Source organism: Chionomys nivalis, chromosome 1 (assembly GCF_950005125.1).
Source record: "Chionomys nivalis chromosome 1, mChiNiv1.1, whole genome shotgun sequence".
Lineage (NCBI taxonomy): Eukaryota > Metazoa > Chordata > Mammalia > Rodentia > Cricetidae > Chionomys > Chionomys nivalis.
Window position 1 is genome coordinate 31,138,050 of NC_080086.1, and position 18,085 is coordinate 31,156,134.

At 47.8% G+C, this 18,085-nt stretch overlaps 1 protein-coding gene across 6 annotated transcripts in view; it reads left to right on the top strand.

Moving 5' to 3' along the window:
* Nucleotides 1-18,085, top strand: part of Cacna1c (calcium voltage-gated channel subunit alpha1 C) — a 562,741-nt gene that overhangs the window by 58,179 nt on the left and 486,477 nt on the right. For all 6 annotated transcript variants that reach the window (XM_057773598.1, XM_057773572.1, XM_057773590.1 and 3 more), the window contains exon 3: nucleotides 1,189-1,294. In XM_057773598.1, the coding sequence (XP_057629581.1) occupies nucleotides 1,189-1,294 (106 nt within the window). The remainder of the gene's footprint in view (nucleotides 1-1,188; nucleotides 1,295-18,085) is intronic.

The window sequence follows — 18,085 nt, forward strand, 5'->3', positions numbered from 1 at the left end:
GGAGTGGCCTGTAGCCAAGTCTGTGGAACATTGTCCTGATCAGTGATAGATGCGGGAGGACACAGCTCACTGTGGGCAGGGCCACTCAGGTTGTAGAAGAAAGCTGGCTGAGCAAGCCGGTAAGCAGCACCCTCTGTGTGCAGGTCCCTGGCTCAAGTTCCTACCCCAACTTCCCTTTGTGATGGACTACAAGCTATAAGCTGCAGCGAACCCTTTCCTCCCCAGGTTGCTTTTGGTCACAGGGTTTTATCGTTGCAATAGGAAGCTAGTTAGAAGAGGCTCTGTGAAAGTGGCCGGGAACTTAGTTGTGGAAACACAGATTGGGACTTTCTGTGAAGTCTCCCTTTCTTGCTTTCAGCGGTGGGTGTGGTATGGTCTCTGTAGAGGAGTGTTGTTACATTAACCTACTGCTCACTGTGTCCTGCCCTGATGTTTCCATGGTGAGAGAACATCAGAGGATGCTGTTACGGGTGAGTGGACCCTGGGCTGATGCTCTATAGCCCAGGCCATCACTACTCGTGGTAAGAGGACCCGTTAGTACTTGTACACTAACGACAGGGCCTCCGCAAAGCTGGTATGCCCCATTCCTCTGCGGAGCCGAACTGGCAAGGGGAGGCAATCCCTACCTCTGACCCCACAGAGTAGATCCTGCCTGGCTTTGGGGAGTCCTAAACCCTAGGGAGATAGAACTTTTCTTCCAAACACAGAAAAGCAAAATCTGTAGATTTCCATGAGGAGTTGCTTTGTGTAAACCCCCACTCACTGCTCTCCCTACCGTGTATGCATGGGTTCACTGGTGACAGTCATGAGCCATGAACTGTCATGGAAATCGGGTCCTGGGGGGAATCCTTCCTGGGGCAGACAGAGCTCTTTACCCCAAGCTCACATGAGGAAAATGAAATCAAATGTAATCTAAATAAATAAAAGAGGGGAAGAAGTATTTAGAAATCTGTGTTTACTCTGGCACGCGACTGGCCTCCACTGCTCTTGACATATTAGGAAAAAATTTTGGCGGGGGTCCACTAGAAGCACTTAAAAGGCATATGTTTCTCTTCAGAATACAAGGGGCTTGGAATGCATTGTTTAAACAGAATTCTTACGAATCTTTGATTCATTAAAAAATATATATATGTATGTTTGTTTCACTTGTGTTAACAGTGGCATTGATTTCCTTAACTCCTTTCTCAGACCATTTGAAATCATTATTTTACTGACTATTTTTGCCAATTGTGTGGCCTTAGCGATCTATATCCCCTTTCCAGAAGATGACTCTAACGCCACCAACTCTAACCTGGTAAGTCTGGAGCGTCTGCGTTTCTTACTACTTGTGGCAACTGAGCTTACGCCACATGGGTTCTGGGTGCGAGGTGGGAGAGAAGTGAGATGTGTGTTTGACAGGTGCCAGGGCTTGGCACAGCTCAGATCTTCGGGGCATTTTGCTTTTTATTCTGATCAGTACCTGCCTTGTCACGGTCTACTTCCTGATTAGAAGACTGTTCCAATCAGGCGGCGATGAGCCGTGCGCGCGTATGGGTGCGAGAGTGGTGGCTCTTCTGTGACACAAATGCTCTGCTTAAGTCTTGAGTGCAGTTGGAGCGAGCGTTCTTGGATCATCAGTTGTATTTTGAGTGCCGCTGTTCCATTGTGAGGCTTCGCTTGCGTGATCATAGCATCCTGCATGATTACATGATAAATAATTTCTAGGAAGCTTTTAGCAAAGTTTTCTTTTGCGGCCAAGAGGTATCATTGAGTTAAAATGGTTTTTTTTTTTTTTTTAATTTTTTTAAAAATTTTTTGGGGAAAGGCGGCTTTCCATTTGGATTGCACAGAGGCCAACACTGGCAATTTGGGGTTAGAATTTGTCCATGGAAAAAGTGGAGAGCGTGTTTACTTTTGGCTGAGTGTGAAGTCATTGCAAATGCAAAGGTCTTTGCTGGTCTGGGCATGTGAGGCAAGCTCTGGAATGCACTTGGCAGAGCTGGGGCTGCCTGGAGAGCTCCAGCAAAAGCCTGCAGAGGACTCTCGACTTTCTCCAACTTGCACCGAGACATTGGTAGTCTCCATGTGATTTTCCCAAAGCATGTTTGGTCATCAAGCCCACCGTCTTGCCTGTCACTGGTGCCTTCTAGTTCCATGAAATTGGACTTGCATGGAGTCTGTTTAGGAGAAACAGGAATGTTAGGGGATTTTCCTTCCTGTAGTTGTGGCTCCTGATGCTCTCAAAGGGGGGGGTCCCACTTCTTTCAGAACCTTCGGCATTTCCAGAGATTAAATCTCTCAACTTGAGGGTCACATGTAAGATCTCCTGCATATCAGATATTTACATTATGATTCATAACAGCAACTTTATAGTTATGAAATAGCAATGAGATACTTTTTGGTTGGGAGGAACTGTGCTAAAGGGTTACAGCATTAGGAAGGTTGAGAACCTCTGGATTAGATGCACATTTTAGAGTTCTCTCCGATTTCCTCAGCTTTTGCTATTAGCTACAGACCTGTACTAGGGAAGGTGTTCCGTCATGTGTATGAGTTGGGGTTCTTCTGTGTCTCATGGCTAGTATGGGGGCCATGTACTGGGGATAGCTTCCCAAAGTCCCCGAGATAGGCATCAAGTACTGAATGATGGTAAGGCCAGAGTCAGTAGGCAGGACGTGTTCTCTGTAGTCCATGCAGCCCTGTCGGTACGACCTTGTTTCTTAACATAAAGAAACCTTCCCATGTCAAGATTTGTGAGCTAAAGTGCCGTCCCAAAGCAGGAGCACCTCCCGTTGGTTCTGTCTCTTTGAAGTGTTTGCCTCTCTCCTCTGTTGCCCTTCCTTGGAGCTCTTGTCCCGTCGTTTAACCTGAGGGAGCTTCAGAAGCAGCTCTGATTGGAACTAATTCATATCTGTTCTCAGACCAATGTATCCTTGGCTGGCTAAAACCCTCAGCCTCTCTCTGTGAGATGGTAGCGTGGTAGGTGATAAGGAGCCAGCGTTGAACTTGCTCTTGGGGTGGCTAGACTAGGGAGACGATGGAGGGGTGGCAGTTTGCTTCCAACCACAACAGAGTGATGAAATGTTTTAAAACTAGAACTTACCAAAAAAAGAAAAGAAAAGAAAACCAAGTTGGATACTCAACGTTGGGTAGATTTTATGGCAAGTAAATAATTCTTTGATATATCTATGGCTATCATCCCCATTCTCTGCCCTGGAGATGAGGGCATGGAACCAACTGGTTGGTGGGGGAGGTGGGAACCAAGGATGAATTTGAGGACCCTATAGACCAAACAACCAAGCCCCGCCCCACATGTGGGCAGAAGTACTCTGCTGTGGAGATACCCTGGGAGTGCTGTGGCCCGGAGTCTGCTCCTCCTTCTCTAAGGCATCTCTCCTTGACAAAGTCTTCACCCCTTCTTTTCCCTCAGCAGTTTTGACTTGTCTTCCTCCATAAACAGGAACTTTGCCAGCGATTGATCCTGTGCCTCTAATTTCTTTCCCTCTCTCTCCTTGATCTCATCTCTGTTCCCTAGCAGAGCAGGAAAGCCTTTACCTAAGGAAGCAACTTCTAGGACTTGCTTCTCCAGCTCTAGACCCCTCTGTACCTCGGCAGTACTTCCTGCAGTAGAGGCTCTTGGTCCTTGCAGCTCTCCTGTGCTCGCCTGTCCGGAGATTTTAACTGTGCATAGACCGTGTTGAACCCCTTCCCATTCTCAATCATTTGTTTAAGTTTTCTGTGTCTTAGTTTCTTCATCTATGAAGTGGGAACAATAGTGCTTATGTCACAGGCTTGGGGTGAGTTGACAGAGTCAGATGGTAGCAGTTCTTAGTAGTTCTTCGGAGAGCACTGTAGGAGGGGATGAAGATGGGGCTTCCCAACACTGGGTGTTGTTACTGTCTTTTCCCAGACTTGCATGGCCACTTCTGCTCTCCAGGCTCTTTTTTTAGTGGTACATCTTGTTCAGAGCAGGAGTCAGGTGCTACCGTGAGAGATAGAACCCACGACTAGTAGGGAAAGTGATGTGTGAGTAGATGTCCGCATAGTGCAGGGTCTTATGGGAGGCGATTTCAAGGTTACAGTAGGTATTTGGAGCTGAGGCCCGTGTGTGAAGCCATGTGGTCACACTTTTTATGGTGTGCTACTAGCTTGGAGTGAATGAGAAGAGCCACATGACAGGATGCTCAGCGTATGCCAACCGCTGGACTCCACTGCAGGCAATGGGGAGTCCCTTGCATCTCTGAGACTAGGAGAGAGTCTTGCAGGGTGAGTGAGATGCTGAGATTGTGCCTCGGTGTTTGTGAAGAGGAAATGAAGTGTTGCAAGTTTAGGCTGACAGTGACGGTAGGCCCAGAGATGGGGGCGGGGTGGGATTAGGAAACAAACTTTTATGACCACATGCATGCTTTGGTCTTGGGACGTTGATATGTATGCACTGTGTTATAAGCTAGAAGGACTTTAGGAGGGTCCCACGGAAGGGGCCTGAGGGACTGGCCTAGTGAGGATCTGTGGAACATGTGAATGGAGATTCCTGTGAGTGATGGAAGGGCTGGGCACTCCAGCTCATGATGAGGGGGGGATGAGGGAGGAAGGTAAAGAGGGAGAGGAGGGTCTGCAGGACAGAGAGCACCAGGAACAGAAGGCCCGTGTTAGACTCTGCGAGCACCGCTATTTATGGAGGTAGTAAAGGGAGGCGAGCCAGAAAACGACTTGTGGAAAGTGAAATCCCGTGGTGGGGCCTTGTAGGCCGAGAGGAAGTTATAAAGTACCCAACAGGGACTCGTTGATGGCTAGGCTTGTCATTACAGTGACCAGAATCAGACGGCAAGAAGGCTGCGCTGACTGAGATGCTGGGGTGAACTTAGGCTCTAAGGAGAAGAGACCCTTGAGTGTGGCTTCATCTGTCTTGACCCAGGGGGTGTGTCACATCTGCTCATGGAGGCTCTCTCTGGCCAAAACAGTCCTTTGACAAAAGTGCTCACTGCCCCTGAAATGAAGCTTGAGAATCCCCACAGCAGGTTACTAGCTTGTCTTACTAGAGAATTGCCATTTCAGAGTCCTGACTTGAGTTCCAGCAGGGGAGAGACCAAACTGTGTCTGAAGCCAGGGTTCTCAAACTCTCTGACTTGAGAATTGTACAGCACCTGGGGACATACATGTTCCCAGACCTGATTCTGAGTCTGGAGTGGGGTCCGTGTAGTCCGTGTTTTTCACAGTTTTTCTTACTGCTTCTGAAGCGTGTGGTGTGGGGGGGGAGGGGGTATGCCTTGCTCTTTGTGAAAAGTGATCTAGAATGTTCTCTATTGTGTGAGTGACTCCACCCTCAGCTCCCCACACAGTCGGTCTCTGTCTACCCACAGCTCTCTTGAGGATCCAAACAGAAAGATGACACATGTCAGCTGCTGGGAGGCCTCCCACTCTGCTGGGTGCAAGAGCAGTTTATTTAGCGAGGCATGCTCGCCCCAGTACAGAGCCTGTAAACTCGCATGTGTGCCTGCTCCTAGTCTCGGTTTCTCTTGCAGCTCTCCCAGCTCCCATTCATCCCCATTTCTAACACTTGGCTTGCTTTTGTTAACAGATTACAAACAATCCAGAGTAGAGCAGTAGTTTTATTTTTAAGGTAGCTCCTTTGTCTAAGTGAGTTTATGTGGCGTAGGCTGCATCTAGCGCACATTTCTGCAGTCACATCATCTTGGTTACCTTTTCTAGTGAAGTCAGTGAAGCTAAACTGGCCAGTGGCATGGCATTTCCGTTGTTACTAATCGCTGTCCTGTTGTTGACCATGCCACCCACGGTGAAGTACATCATTTATAGCACAGCCACTGTGAGCCCCACCTGCCGACAGCTGTTACTCTGTAGGTAAATTCTGCCGTGCCTGGTGAACAGCGTCTGCCAGCCAAGGGAACCTATTGTGTGTGCCGAATGCCCGGCTCTCTGTAAACCCTGAAGTTCACAAAGACTTGGCTGGAGTTGACTGTTAAGAGAATATGCTGGCATTTGGTGTTTTGTGGAGAACATGTACCATGCAAGAGCCAGGCTCTGAGTGCCATTAGAGAGGAAGGCAGAGCAAGAAGGAGAATTACGTGAGCCCCACCTTTTCCTCTTCAGAGTTTGGAGTGACGAGCTTGGGACATGACAGTCCCATGCACTGTTGTAAAATCAGGGCAATTACACTGCACTCTCACCTGTTGTGAAGGTTAAATGAGGTGGTTGTGAGAGGCATGGAGCCATGCCCTGGTGTCCTGGGCCAGCAGACACTTTCATCCATTAGAACTAAAGACCACCACCCAGATGTGTGGGAGCATGCTAGGATCTGCAACACCTCAGGATGACCTCAGCCTCAGAAGGCTGCAGGAGGATGGCTGTGTGGCTGGGCTTTAACCTGGGTATGCTGATGTAGAAGGAGGGAGCCTGGGAGGGACAATCCTGTGAACACTCCCCCCCCCGCCCCGCCTCCCCTGCCACTAGTCAGTCAGCTCAGGGACTCAGTATGTCCCCATTCTTGGACACCACTAGGTTGAAGCCTGGCCTGCATTTTGACTGCTCCAAGTTCTGAGGTGTGATTCCTGCTGGCCAGGCCCGAGGAATGACTAACAATGCCTGTGTGCGTTTCTCTACACTCCTCTCAGTGATCTGTAGTTAATTCCGTAGTCAGTTTTGCCTGGGAGTGAGCTGTCTTGCTCTGGGTTGGTACAGCTACAACAATGGCATGACAATCAGGTTTTCCTGCTGCCATCTGTGTGTCGTCCTGATTGAGTAGACATACTGTGTAAGTGTACAAGGGCTGCAACGTACACACTGCGTAACCACAGTCATGAGCCACAGCACCCCTGCTTGCTTCTGTAGACCTCCTCCTTCATATAGAGAGGCGGCACGAGGCTGCAGAAGGCAGCCTGTTTTTAAGTGAGAGGAAAAAGCTTAGACCAGTAAACACGAAAAGACTTTTACAGAGCAAGGCCTCCAGTAAAAAAAGAACCAAACCAAAAAACCCCCCAAACAAAACAAAACAACAACAACAAAACCAAAACAAACCAAAAAACAAAACAGCAGTAAGTGTGTGTGAGCAAAATCAGAATTGGGGGGGGGGGGGGCGGAACTGTGCTATGCAGGGAGAGGTCTGCCCTGTGGCCTGAGGTCAAGTGCTTAGCTTAACTTCGGTTGTGTCTTTTCTGGCAGAGAGAACGTAGCACCTTTATTGCAACTCTTCCAGGTGCTAGGGATTTGCATATACTATTTATAATCCCCTACTGACACATGGCCATTTATGTTTCTTTGTCTCCTTAAAGTGGGGATTTAGCTCATCTTGTTCGAGACTGCATCTCAGGTGACTGGCCCCTGCCTGGCTCTTGATAAATGATGTCGAGTGAAATGACTGAAGGCCGCCAGGCTTTGTTCTTTCTTTGTGCATGCGGACGGGGAAATGAAGGCTTATAGAAGTAAGACGACTTGGTGAACAAGGGGCAGAAAGAGAGTTGGAACGAAAGTCGGAACAAAAGTACAGCATGGGCCCTTCGCTCCGGTCTTTGTGGAAAATGTTTCAAAGATGAAGCTGTGACAGTCCTAGCAGATATTTTGAAAAAGCCAACCAAACCAAAACAAGATCACACTTGTTCCTTTTCAAAAGCAAACTTAATGCGTTTGAAGCTAAATGGAGTTAAGCAAATTGTTCTAAGATTTCTCTGAGTCTACTTAAATACTTTTTTTTGGAGGGGGGGGAAGTGGGTGTGATGCTGGCCACGGAGCACAGGGTCTTCTGCCTGCTAGACACATGCTCTGTACCTGAGCCCCAGTCCCGACCCCGTCTCCTGATGCCTGCTAGACACATGCTCTGCCTGAGCCCCAGTCCCGACCCCGTCTCCTGGCTTTAACACAATAACGACAAACAGCTGACAAATCTGTGTAATCAGAAATTTTGTGGTGCTCTGTGATGGGTGCCACTTGTTACTGGGGACACTGGGATCCCCTCTTAGGGTTTTTCATCTCCTCAATTAAAGAATTTGAGGACGACTCAGAAGGAAGATGGAAGACGTTTAAAAGGAAACCACAGGCTAGGAAAGCTGTCAATTTTGGCAGCTGTCCAGAGGAGGGAAAAGAGTCATGGGTTTCACATGGAGGTTCAGCAAGAAGCCCCATGGCAAAGGGGGATCAGCTTTAGAGCGAGAGTGAAAAGGGCCCAAGTGTAGAGAAAGCGACCTTAAACTCTCAGAGCCCCTTCCAGAGCTCCAGACTTCGCAGGAACTGTGCAGAGAGCAAGATCCTGGGAAGGAAAAGCAGGCTGTCTCACCAAGACAATACTTATTCCTACACCTCTTTAGAGGAAGCCACTTCTCTGGGGATGGGGTGAGGTACTTTTTAGCCAGGTCATTGACCAGTCAAACTCGATGAACCTTGTGTTTTGCATAGCTCGGAAAATTGGGTTTGTATTCAGGCCAGAGGCAGACTCTACTCTCTAGCCTAGGAAGAAACAGCTTTTCCTCAGTGGCTCCGGTGATATTTGTATGTGCAGTTGCTGTCCTATGTGCATTTAGACACAAATGTGCTTAGATGGTGTGGGCTGGATATGAGTATTGCTCTGCTTTATTGATGTGGCCACCAAAGCTCAGAGACCATAAACTATTGCCCATGGAAGATTAGTGTGAAATGATTATGGGTATGTACTGCCAGTTTGTGTTCTTATCATCCCGGCCCAGGTGTCTGTCTCCCCGTGTCCTATGGGGACATTGTTCCTCATTTCTGGCCGGACCAGGCAGAGGAGGCACAGGTTCCTCAGAAAACTTCATAGAGGTTTAAACCACAGTGTAGGTGCTGAGTTCGGGCTAGGACCTGGTGAGGCAAGGCAGAAAAACACATACACACACACACACACACACAAACCAAAACCAGCAGAGAGCCTTAGATTGCTGGTTGAGAGCGTGGCGGCAAGTTCACGTGGGATGGCAAGGCCCTTGGTAGATGTGTGGTTGATCAGGGTGCCTAGGTTATTGTTTGACTTGGCGCTTGCACGCTTACTATTTCTGGGGGAGAAGGCAGTGTCTGCTTTGCATTTGCCTGTGGAACACAGGAGGGGACACTTTGAAGTCTAAATATGATGACCCCTCTTGCTCTGTTTTCACCAATCCCTGTTCACTCTGTGGGAAGTCTAGTTGACTCCTCATGTAGTGGAACCTTTTCCCAGGTACCTTGGCACTTACACATATGTGAAGAAAGCCTTCTAGAATATAAAATAGAGACCCCTGGATCCTTAATAATAATGAACATATTCCATCCTCTTTTGGGGATTGCTTCACCCCTAGGAAATTGGACTTTGAGACTTGCAGTAATCCTGTGAAGCCATCGGGGGACGGAACTACTTGCAGTGTGCCTTTGCAATGCGCCGTGATCTGAAAGGTTTGGGGTCCACTGCTCCGGCTCCTGCCATCTTCTCTTCCTTCCTCTCCTGTGGACTCTGGAAGTCATTCATGGTCCTTGCTAGCTGTGTACAAAGTAAAGGCAGATAGACTTTGATGGCCAGCTTACCTGTGAATGAGTTACGTTAGCTCTGGGGACAGCGGTGTTGAGTTTGGCTGCGCGGTGCCTATCCCCCACTACTCGCTCTGTTCTCGCTAGTTCCTGTGTGACTGAGGCACTTGGATCTGTGCCTACTGACGACTTTAATGTCAGCACTCACTGCTGGCAGTGTTTTAAGTACACGACATGTGTTAACTCATTTAGTCTTTTCAACAACCCCATCAGACTCCGGGTAGAATTATAGTCAGCCCTTCACGTTCTTATTTATGTATTTCACTGACATAACAAGGAGTGAACATATTTGCCACAGTCATCCTCTTTTTAAAGAGGGGAGAGGTGCAGGGAGCTAACTTGTGTGAGGTCACAGCCTAGGAATCAAAGCAGTAGTTCTGAGGTCCCATCCAAGCAGGTGGCTCCCGAGTCTGTACCCTTGCCTGCTGTGTGGCGTGGCCTCCCTGAGTGGGAGGGAGTGGGTTTCCTATAGCCCCTATCAGGAGTGGAGGTCCTCAGGGTGTTCTGTGTCTCTGAGTATCCTAGGGTCCACTAGTCCCCCAGGGGAGGGCACAGAGCATCCGCTGGCTCCTGAGACATGGGCTGGGCTTTGAGACCTGGCTTCCCCATGGACCAGTGACTCATGTTAGCTGAGATCTCCAATCACACAGGACTCTGGGCATTTTCCTAAATAGAGAAAACATTGTGAATTGGAGTGAGGGGTACACTTCCTGAGACAGGTTTACAGTCAGAAAGAGAACTTGGAAAGCTGCGTGTGAGCTACAGGTCTCCTGGGATCTGTCAGTACTGTGGTGGTAGCCACAGGACTGGGGACATCAGGTAGGGGGCTACAAGGACATCCAGCTGTGGTCACCCATTCTGAAGGCATCCTTCCCCTACCTCTCAAGGTACAATAGAGCTCCTCTGCGGCTCTCTCATGCAGTGCGGCTTCGTTGGAGACATCTGAGCAGCCAGGTTTTGTGGAAATACCACAGAACTGTATCTAACAGGCTGGGTACCGGACCAAGAGGAAGTTGAACTGGCTGCTGTGGTCCTAGGGTCTGATCCACCTCTACCACTGACTACCGATTAGTCCTTGCCAGTGTCCTGCTGTGGACTTGAGACTTCTTAGTTGTGAAATATAGATAATAACACAGTGGGCCATGGAGAGTCAAGTGAGAAAATGTGTAGAAATTCTGGGAAACATAGAAAAAGCCCCACAACTGCGCTTACTGCTGCTATTAAAGCTACATGGATATTCTGTCTCTGGAATGTTTACTCTGTGTTTCTGGCACATTCCTCTGTGAACCTTTCCCCTTAGCCTCAAGATAACTTTGAGATGTAAAAGAGGTAAAAGCCAAGTTCCAAATTTAGTTTCTGACCTTTCTAAGATGGATGGAGAGCGGTGTGGCTGTCACCTGATTTCTGGAGAACTGGATGGACCGCTCTGGTTGGGAAAGTACTTTGTATGTGCACAGACTGGAGTGACAGCCCCTCTCTCCATGGCTGGAGGACTCATTCAGAATGCTTCTCACTTCTTCTGGGTCCAGCTTACCTTTCTGAACGGACCCACTACGCTGTGTGATAGCTTCTTTTTATACTGATTCATCTGCACAGACTATTTTCAAATAAAGTCACGTTCTCAGGCTTGACCATGAGATCATAAATAGACCTTTCTGAAGGGCACAGTTCAGCGTCTGCTCACAGCAAGAGGGAGTAGGGATCACCTGTGCCCAGCTCCTGGTGCAGTGCCTGGCAGTTGGTAAGAAGCTCAGGAGTGACTGCCCAGCCTTGATTGTGGTGGTGTTGGGACAGTGAGGGCTGTGTGCATGTCTCTCTGCAGAGGTTAGGTCTGGTGGCCCTTATTCATTTAGCGCCACTGTTACTTATCTCTGGACTCGTTCCTTCTCCCTCCACTTTCTGAGTGCTCTTGGGATAGCGTTTGCTTTCTGTTTGTTCAGAAGAGAGTCTGGTAAGGTGTTCTTAGATATTCCAGACATCTGTGCCTCCCTTCCTGATGAGTAAGCCTGCTGACATCCTAGTGCACCCGTGTACACACTGGTTCAGATACTTACTGGATAGCAGCTGTGTTCAGGGAGTGTGTTGGAAATACAAAGCTGCACAAAGGCTGGCCAGCATCACAGGGATGTCCCTCATATCCTCTGGTCTCTACCCTAGTGGCAGTCTTGGTTCCTGTGCTTCTGAAGGATGAGATTTCAGAAGCAACACAGTAGCAGAGTAAGCAGTCAAGAGCGATTAGCGAACAACCTGCTTTTTAGGTAGAGTGGGCTGACTTGTGCAGCTTCAACCCCTCTGCTAGCATGGTGCCTTTCTCTCTCTCCTGATGAGCCTGTCCCTGGTGCCTCTCTCAGCGTAGGCACTTCTAGGAAGAGAACTTTTTTTTTTTTTTCTGGGAAGCCCATTTTACACAGAATTCTGTCCAAGTAAATATATAAAGATGCAGGAATGTGTATGGGACTTAAGCTTTTAACATTGAAATACTTACTTGGGGAAAGGGCAGTGGCCCTCTGCGTGTTCCCCTAGCTGTTATGGACCACTGTCAGTGATTGCATCCTGTTGTTGAGGCCCTAAACTGCCGATCTGGAGTTGGCCACCGCTGCTGTCTTTACACCCTGACCATCAGCCGGGAGCCACCATTATGTCTACATCCTGTTTTAAGATCTTGAGCAGGCCCACCTATGATTCTGGCGACCTTAATTGGGAGGCCTGCTGGATAGTCCCTTCTGGGAGCTCACCTCCCGCCTAACACAAGGTTCTGTCTTTGGGGATCCTGCGTTCAGGCTTCGTACAAAGTCAGTAGGCAGAGTAGTAAACGAGAGAGGCTCAGGCAGGGCATCATAAATGCCACAGGGAAGAAGGTAAAAGAGGCCAAAAGAGAGCAAGCGGCGTTGACAGTGGGTTGGTTAACACGGAAGGGCTCTCTGAGGAGATGGCTGCCGAATAGCAACAGAGACACAGGGATGAGACGGGGCCAAGTGCGCAACACCCATGGAGAATCCTGCATCTAGAGCGCATCTAGAGCACATCAGGGCAACAGGTTGATGTGGAGAGGAACTCAGGGTATCTGTGGCACCTGGAGTCAGGTGAAGGAGGAAGTGCACGCACTTGGACAGAGGTACCGTGGAGCCGATGAGGAGTCTGGGGTTTGTCCTGAGGGTGGGGTTGATGGTTAGTTAGCTGCTACCAGCCTTCAGAAGAGCAGTGTCCTGCCTGACTGGATTAGAAGGAGGAGCTTTGAAAACTGAGTGACCAGAGGACCCTTAGCTTTCCAAGAGAGCACTTGTATGGCTGCCACCGGCCCAAATCTGTCACTGAGAGTGCCCTGGAAGGTACAAGCTGCCCTTTCTAGAAGGGAAGGAAGTCTTAGGAAATGTGCCCCAATGGAGAGGGACATGGGGTGGGTTCTTGGGACGAGATTTCCCACCTCTGTACACTGGATTTTGGTCACTTAGATCTCATTTGCCTGATTAGCAAGGGGGGCTCCAGGTTTCTATGTGTCTGGAAGCGCTTGGTCACTATACAACTGACCTGGGGTGAGGATATTCTTACCCACACTTATTCTCTGCCATTTTTAATTGTGTAAATGAAAACCAGGTGTTTAAACGTGTGGAACGATTTAGATTTGAAATCTCGTATGTCTGTGGTCACAGCATACCTTTTATTTCAGGTTTATTCATTTTTAACCTTACTTGCTTTTCATCATTCATTAGCCGATTGTCACATAACCGGGCATCTGTTACGTTCTAGTCCCTGGGGAAGAGACATCCAGTTATAAAAGATATAGTATCTGCTAGCCTGTGTAGTTCCCAGTTTTCTGAGAACAACTGGAGACTCACCCGATGACTGTGGAGGTCAGGTATCACCAGGCTGGTGGTTTTGGGAGAAGTGTGCATTTTCCTGGCATTTCTCTTCCTTGTCTCAATTTGCTTAATGATCATTTCTTGCTAATGGCGCTTTGAGGAGTCTGGAGAGGCCCCAAATTGCAGAGGGAAGTGCTAACAGGAACAGAAGTGCGGACCTGGCTGTGTGCCCCAGGGCAGGTCTCTTAACCTTCCGAGCCTCAGTTTCCATCTGTTACTTAGGGCTAATTGCACCTACTTAACTACCAACTTTTGTGAGAAGCATTATCTCATTAGAGATAATATTCTTAAAAGTGCTTTGAAATTTTGTGTAGCATTTTCAAATGGTAAGCATTGTTATTTTTATTATTGAGTGCTACTAATTCAGCACCAGAGGTGGTGAAGAAAGAAAAGGCCATTGTTCTCACCATTGCTCCTTCGTAGCTGGGTACTGGGATGTGTGTGTGGATGGAAGGGCCATGCAGGGAAAGGCCATGAATAAGCCATGGAAGAATTCATGGTCAGACAGGGAGACAAGCATTGCAGAGGGAGCGACGAATAGGTCGCCTAGAGTCTGTGGATCTTTCATTCTCCAACATTCTCTAACTATAGTCAGGAAAGGCTTTCCTGGGAAAGAGACATGAACTTAGCTGTCACTAACCGGAAAATAAGAATCATCTTGAGACTATCATGAATCAAATGAATATTTATTGGGTAGCAGGCAGTGTGCAGGGGGAGCCATATAAATACATTTTGGTTGGGGAATCAAGTACTTCCTAAAGAAGATAAGTATGGGTGCCATATTTCTTCTTGGAGAAAGAGTGTGGAAGTGCTAGGTCTTATGAGAGGCAGAAGAGATACCTGGTTTAGGCCTGAGATTCCATGGTAATCCAAGAAGACAGGATGACACACCAGAGAACCTTCTAGGCCTTTGCTGGTAGTTTCCCTTTAATCACAACCTATTCCTAGTAGGGTTGGAACATCTGCACCCGTATTCAGTCCTTCCTGTCCTCCTGCTCAGCGGAAGGATCAGATGAACTTTGCACCTCCCCACTGTTCCCTTTGCTTTGTTTAAGGACTTTGTAGGAACTTGGCTGTGAATTTTAGAGGTTCTGACTCATTCAGGGTACTTGTCTAAGGGTTTGTGACCCAAGCCAAGACCAAATGTGGGGTATGAGGTGTAAGGAGGAGACTGGAAAGGGGGAGGGTGGAGAACCTGTATACATCCAGAGATGGTTTAGGAAAGGGAGTGCCACACTCCCTGGGATCTCTGGAGCCTTCCCTTTATCACAGGTTGGTTCTGCTGAAGTCACAGCTCAGTTCCGGATCTGTCTTTGTTCCCCACCCTAGATCTGTAAAGTACAAGGCTTTCAGGCTGAGGACATCAGTGTGAAATGACAACATATAGCATGGCTTCGTGACAGTCCCTGGAGTGCCATGGCCTGCTTGTTTAATGTTTTAGAGACTTCAAAAGGATCCAGCTAACTTTCAGGAAGCCAGAGTGACCAGAGAGGAGGAGGTAGAGACAGTGCACTGCCAGGAGAGGGAAACGGATGTAAATCCTGCCCTTGAGCCAGGCCACAGTGCCCCCTAGCCAGCCTGCTTTTGTGTGACCCTAATACAATGGAAGGATCATCGACAATGGCTTTAGGCAACAAAATACTAAAGCAGACTCTTCTCTATTGGTATGGGGTATCACCAAAATGCTCTTCTGCTAAATACTTCCCAAGATCCTGTCATACTGTCGTATGGCATTCTGTCTACTTTTCTACTTGGTAGAGATAACCCCAGACTTCACTGGAGAAATGGGAATGGGAAGGAACAGAAGAAGCATGTATCTCCGAACAACAATGTGCAAAAGGAGACCAGTAAGGAGACCCCTTCCTACCATCCCCTGACTGCATAGGGGCTAGTTTTTGGTAATTAAGTAGGCCCAGGTGAATCATTTGGGAAAGTTTCTCCCTAATGCTTGTTTTTTCATGTTCTTTGTCACTAATATTGGAATTAGCACCACCAGTGTGCAGAGTCATACTGGAAAATAGTATGCCTAGGCACATCTGGCAAGAATTAGGACGATGCCAAGAATGAGGAATTCATGCAACTGCTGGGACCATGTTATGGTTTGTATGCTTCTATACATATACAGACAGTTATGCTCAGATAGGCAGACTCACATGCATGTACACACATTTTTAAAACACCCATGGAGTCCTGCAAATAAGAAGGTCCCTGAGATGACACATGTGACTGTGGGGAAAGGCCCAAGCGTGCATCACTCGGCAACAGTTGTCTGCACAACTGCAGAAATCCGATGAATCTTTTGTGACCCGAGCCTGAGAGATGGTCATGGAAGTGTTGCCCGTGCGCATCTATGAAAACACGGATTGGGAAGACCTGCCGTAAAACAGACCTTTCGTTTCAAGACTCACCCCATCCACTGACAAACATTTGAACTTGTCTTTCAGCCACCGCTGAACAACTGCTCGCTGTCATTTTATGTATTCCACTAAGCCCCCCACTCCCCACCCAGCATCCTAGGCTCCTGATTTTGGGGAGTACATTACAGTCTTGGGTTCTCTGTCGCGCCTTCTCTTTAGTTCCCAGTTACCTTAGGTTACACAAACATCACTTCCTAGTAGTTTTCTCCTGCATATAGTGTTTACCAAGAACTTTTCAAATTGTAATTTTGTAGTTTTTAATCCTGGTAACCATTTTCTAGTGAGATGTTTTCAGCTCTCATTTAGCAAAGAAACAATTCAGAGGCAAAGTGACCTATCTAGGACCACACAGCTAGGAGTTGGAGGAGCCCAGAATCAAACACAAATTCTGTGTTTTTCAAATCACACAGAACTTATTCTCTCTAGTGTATGGAACCTTTTGCTTCCATGTCTACCCCAATAATGGAGTAAGAAGGGTTGAAGATGTTTTGATGCCTGTGATTACAAGGGTGAGTAGGAGCGGGATGTGTTGTAGTAACTGTGCCTTCTGGTTCTATGCACCGCTCAAGGTGGGTTGCTGGGTATCCCTTGGACCCTCGCTTTGCATCAGGTCGAGATCAGCCTTAATAGCTTGTTTATTCCTTCCTCCCCCTCCTTCTTCACCTCTTTCTCCTTCTTTTTTTGCCTTTCTGGTAATATTTTATATAGAATTCAGTTTTTCCTGAGGTTATCTGTAAGGACTCGGGAGGTGATATTTTGGATTTGGGAAGACGTGGTCTTTTTGGGCTGGGGGTTCACTTGAGCAGCAGCAGAAGACTTAGGTGCTAACATTGGGGTAGTGTAGGATTCCTTAGAAACTGGTTGAGCTGTTTTCATTTTAGGACTCAAAAGGTGCTTGGGTGTCTGGGTTTGAGGAAGAAAGGACAGCTAAACTGCCTTGAGATTTCGTGCTTTATTCTCTTGACCCTGTAGACCTGCAGATTGATGCCCATGTTCAGGCCAGTGAAGAATCAGGCCGAATATCCATCCATCCCAGGCTCTAAGCCAATGGAATGAGAAAGACTTGGCAAAATATCATGGGAAATGTCATGGTCCCTTCTGGATTCACTTAAAAAGCCCAAGACCCATTTACTTTTGATTTCAAGACATTTCTATTAATAGTATTTTGGGAAGCCGGAGTTTAGGAAGATCCTGGCTGTAGGAATGGTCAGTTGCATACAGCAGGCTTCTGCCTTTCCACAGTGCTATAGCCTCGGCCTTAAATGCTCCCGAACGCCCAGGTGTTAAAGGACTGGTCCCACAGTGACCCTTCTGAGAAGTATTGTGACCTTTAAGAAGCAGGGCTTAGTGAGCATTCTTGAAATCATTGTGAGTGCACTTTTAGGGGGATAGTGAGGCTGAGATCCCCTTTTTGGTGTGTTTTTGTTTTTCTTCATAATTAGCATGTGACCCGTTGCTGACCACATCCCAAAGTAATGGGACTAACACACCAGTGATTGGAACCTCCAAGATCATGAACTGAAGCAAATCTGCTGTCTTTTGGATCTTAGTTATCTTCTTGGTTAGAGTGACAGAAAGCGAACACAGAGTGTTAGTTTTCCCAGCTGCTTGTTAACTACTTCGTCAGAATGTTTTCTGGTTAGGAATGTCTTTAAGAAGAGATGATACCTGGAACATGCAGGAGGAGTTTTCCTTTAGCTCAGGGCAGCAAGCGGGAGCTGGCCATTTGAAAGCCAGTCTTGAAGAGAGGGAAACTCTTCACAGACATGTGCCAAGGCTGGTGAAAACACCAAATTAGGGCTGCCAAGGAGCCAGAGGCTGCTGAATGGGATGCCAGCAAGCCAGAGGCTCAGGAGTGTGGGCAACAAATGAGCTTAAAATGAAGCTGGCTTTATGTGTGAGGGCAAGACAGCAAGTAGGAAGCAAGGTAAGGACCCAGACATGACCCAGTGACATGGCCAGGAACAGAGACTGCATAAGGAGCAGTCAGAGGCCCAGCAAGGAGCCCAAGGCACAGAGCAGCCTTATACTCATAGACTCTGTGGGGGCTGCAGCCCTCGAAAGGGGATGGCCATCTTGTTCATCAGCCTGGGATTTTTCCATATTTGTAAAGTTGGGCTTGGTCCTGGTTTGGGTAGGATGAGAGCTTGAGGTGGGGCAGGGTGGGCTGAAGTATTAAAGAGAAGTAGCTATTCATTTCTCTCCTAGGAGACTTAGACAAGGCCAGTTTCATTCTGTCTAAATCTTGATGGAAAGAGCTTTAGGGAAAACCCTGGGGGGTTGGGGGAAGACCTGGAGTAGAAACTTATTTAA